Genomic DNA, 2,500 nt, shown 5'->3' with positions numbered 1-2,500 from the left:
GTATGTATATATATAAATATATACAGACAATAACTAAATATATATATGTGTGTATATACAGACAATAGCTAAATTTATATATATATATATATATATACATATATATATATATATGCGTGCGCGAACACGTGTGTGTATATATATATATGTTTGTGTATAGCTATTGATTTAGTGAGGGATGAGGTATTGATTGACATAATAATTTAGCAGAATAGATCGTTGTTGTCATATGGTGTCATAATTGCAGTGAATCTGGCTACAAATATATACCATCATAATTAGTGTAACTTATCGATCTAAACAAAATTTGCTTGCAGGATTGTTGCGATATTCTTATGAGAAAAACAGCGAAGACCTACTTTTGTGATCAAACATTGGCAAAATTCAACAATCTTCTGGACATAGGACACATTGTTCATAGCACTTAGTTCTATTTATGAGCTCTATACGTACCTGGCATTTAATAGGCTAATGATGATAGTTCTCACAATCAACACACAATAACTGGTAGGTGTCTTTGTCACGTAATAGAAATTATAATAAGAAAGCATTTACTCAATAGCTGTTATAATGAGAACATTCATAACACCTTATTAGGTAGATTTACTAAGAAGCAATTGTGATAAAACATGAATTCAACAGTTGCATTTGAATACAGTAAATATTCATTATATGTCTTGTTTGTGAGCAGCTGTTTTCATGAATTTAAATAATATTTGAATAAATAAGTAGTACTGAACAGATACATCAATGCTAATTTGGATGTTAAATGTAAATGAAAGCACTTTATACATGCATTTAAATTGCCTACTTACTGAGTGTCTTCGTACAGTTTCTTTAAGATTATCCACAGAATCAAAAATGGAGTCGGAGCAACTATAAAAGAATAATTGTTGAATGCAATTGAGAATAAATTACAGAAGCAAATTTGAAATAATTATTTAATTAATAATTGGTATCAAAATTTATTTTTGTCGCATCTAATAATATATTCATTGATAGCGATTGATTCCGACAAATGACGTAGAAATATGAGATGTAATACATGCAGTCGTGTGACAATATTCAAACGCACGTAAGGCGGCGAGCTGGCAGAATCCTTAGAACGCTAGGCGAAATGCTTCGCATTATTTCGTCTGCCACTACGATCTGAGTTCAAATTCCGCCGAGGTTAATTTTGTCTTTCATCCTTTCGGGGCCGATAAATTTAGTACTAGTTACGTACTGGGGTCGATCTAATCGACTGGACTCCTCTCCAAAAATTGCGGGACTTATGCCTAGTGTAGAAAAGAATATTCAAACACACGCGTAGTGCTATGATTTTAATCAGCATTTTTAGTTACAATAATAATAATAATAATAATAATAATAATAATAATAACTTTGTAGTTACAAATAGAAAGGAATATAAATCAAATATAAAACTATCCTAAATTTCAAAGGAGGCAAGTTGTGCTGATAACTACTTAAGGCCATCACAGACTAATTAGATCAATGTAAGGTGATTTTGCTTGTTATAAATGTAGAGTCTCCAAAGAAGAAACCCATAAAATCGGACTATCGAAGGAAGAAATATATTCCAGCAGGAAATATGGAGCTAGATAGCTAGCATGTGGTAATAAATATAATAGAGATTGCTTGAGAATGCCTGAGCAGAAATGGTAGACAACTAGTTGAGAGGGGGAAAACACTGTTTTATGTAAAAAGATGAGGACAAGAAGAAGAAAAGGAAGAAGAGGAAAATGATGATGACGATGATGATAATGATGATGACGATGATGATGATGATGATGATGAGGGGGAGGAGGAGGAAAAAGAAGAAAAGATAAAAGTGGAGGGGTGAAATAGTGCGTTTGTGATAGTGGTTCTATGTCAGTAATGGGTCATTGCAAATCAGTCGAATGTTTATTCTTGGGGGGAGGGGATATGGCCTACGTTGTTTTCATATATTTGTAAGTGTATTAACATTCTTTCTACTAAAGGCACAAAGGTTGAAATGTTGTGTGTGTGTGGGGGGGGGGTGGAGCTAGTCGATTTCCTCGGACTCAACTGCAACTTATTCTATCGACCGCGATAGGATGAACGGCAAAGTCGATCTCACTGGCATTTGAATTCAGAACGCAAAGACGGGCGAAATGCCGCTAAACATTAATATCTGACAAGTTTATGATTCTGCCAGTTCGCGGCCTTAAATGTAAACATACAAATATCTTCTCAAGAGCTGTGTGACGATCGTATAGATACGTGCCCAAAATTTGAGAAATATTGCGACTGAGTGAAATTATTTATTTTTTGACTTTGAGTTGTCTGACACAATAATCACTGCATTCAAATTGAGATGTTATTACCTTAAATGAGGTTTCGATGCGAGTATTCCTTCTTCCATTTCACCAAGATCATAAAATTGAATATATGCCTAAGCTAAAATGAAGTTTCGATGCGAGTATTCCTTCTTCCATTTCACCAAGATCATAAAATTGAATATATGCCTAAGCTAAAG

At 33.6% G+C, this 2,500-nt stretch overlaps 1 protein-coding gene across 2 annotated transcripts in view; it reads right to left on the bottom strand.

The window, feature by feature from the left end:
* LOC106871453 (corticotropin-releasing factor receptor 2) overlaps positions 1-2,500 on the bottom strand; it is a 280,338-nt gene that overhangs the window by 67,047 nt on the left and 210,791 nt on the right. For both annotated transcript variants that reach the window (XM_052971021.1, XM_052971022.1), the window contains one exon: positions 816-876. In XM_052971021.1, the coding sequence (XP_052826981.1) occupies positions 816-876 (61 nt within the window). The remainder of the gene's footprint in view (positions 1-815; positions 877-2,500) is intronic.

The sequence above is a fragment of the Octopus bimaculoides genome, chromosome 10, assembly GCF_001194135.2.
Source record: "Octopus bimaculoides isolate UCB-OBI-ISO-001 chromosome 10, ASM119413v2, whole genome shotgun sequence".
In the NCBI taxonomy this organism is placed as follows: Eukaryota; Metazoa; Mollusca; class Cephalopoda; order Octopoda; family Octopodidae; genus Octopus; species Octopus bimaculoides.
The sequence above is the reverse complement of the archived record's forward strand: the minus strand, read 5'-3'. Positions and strand labels throughout refer to the sequence as shown.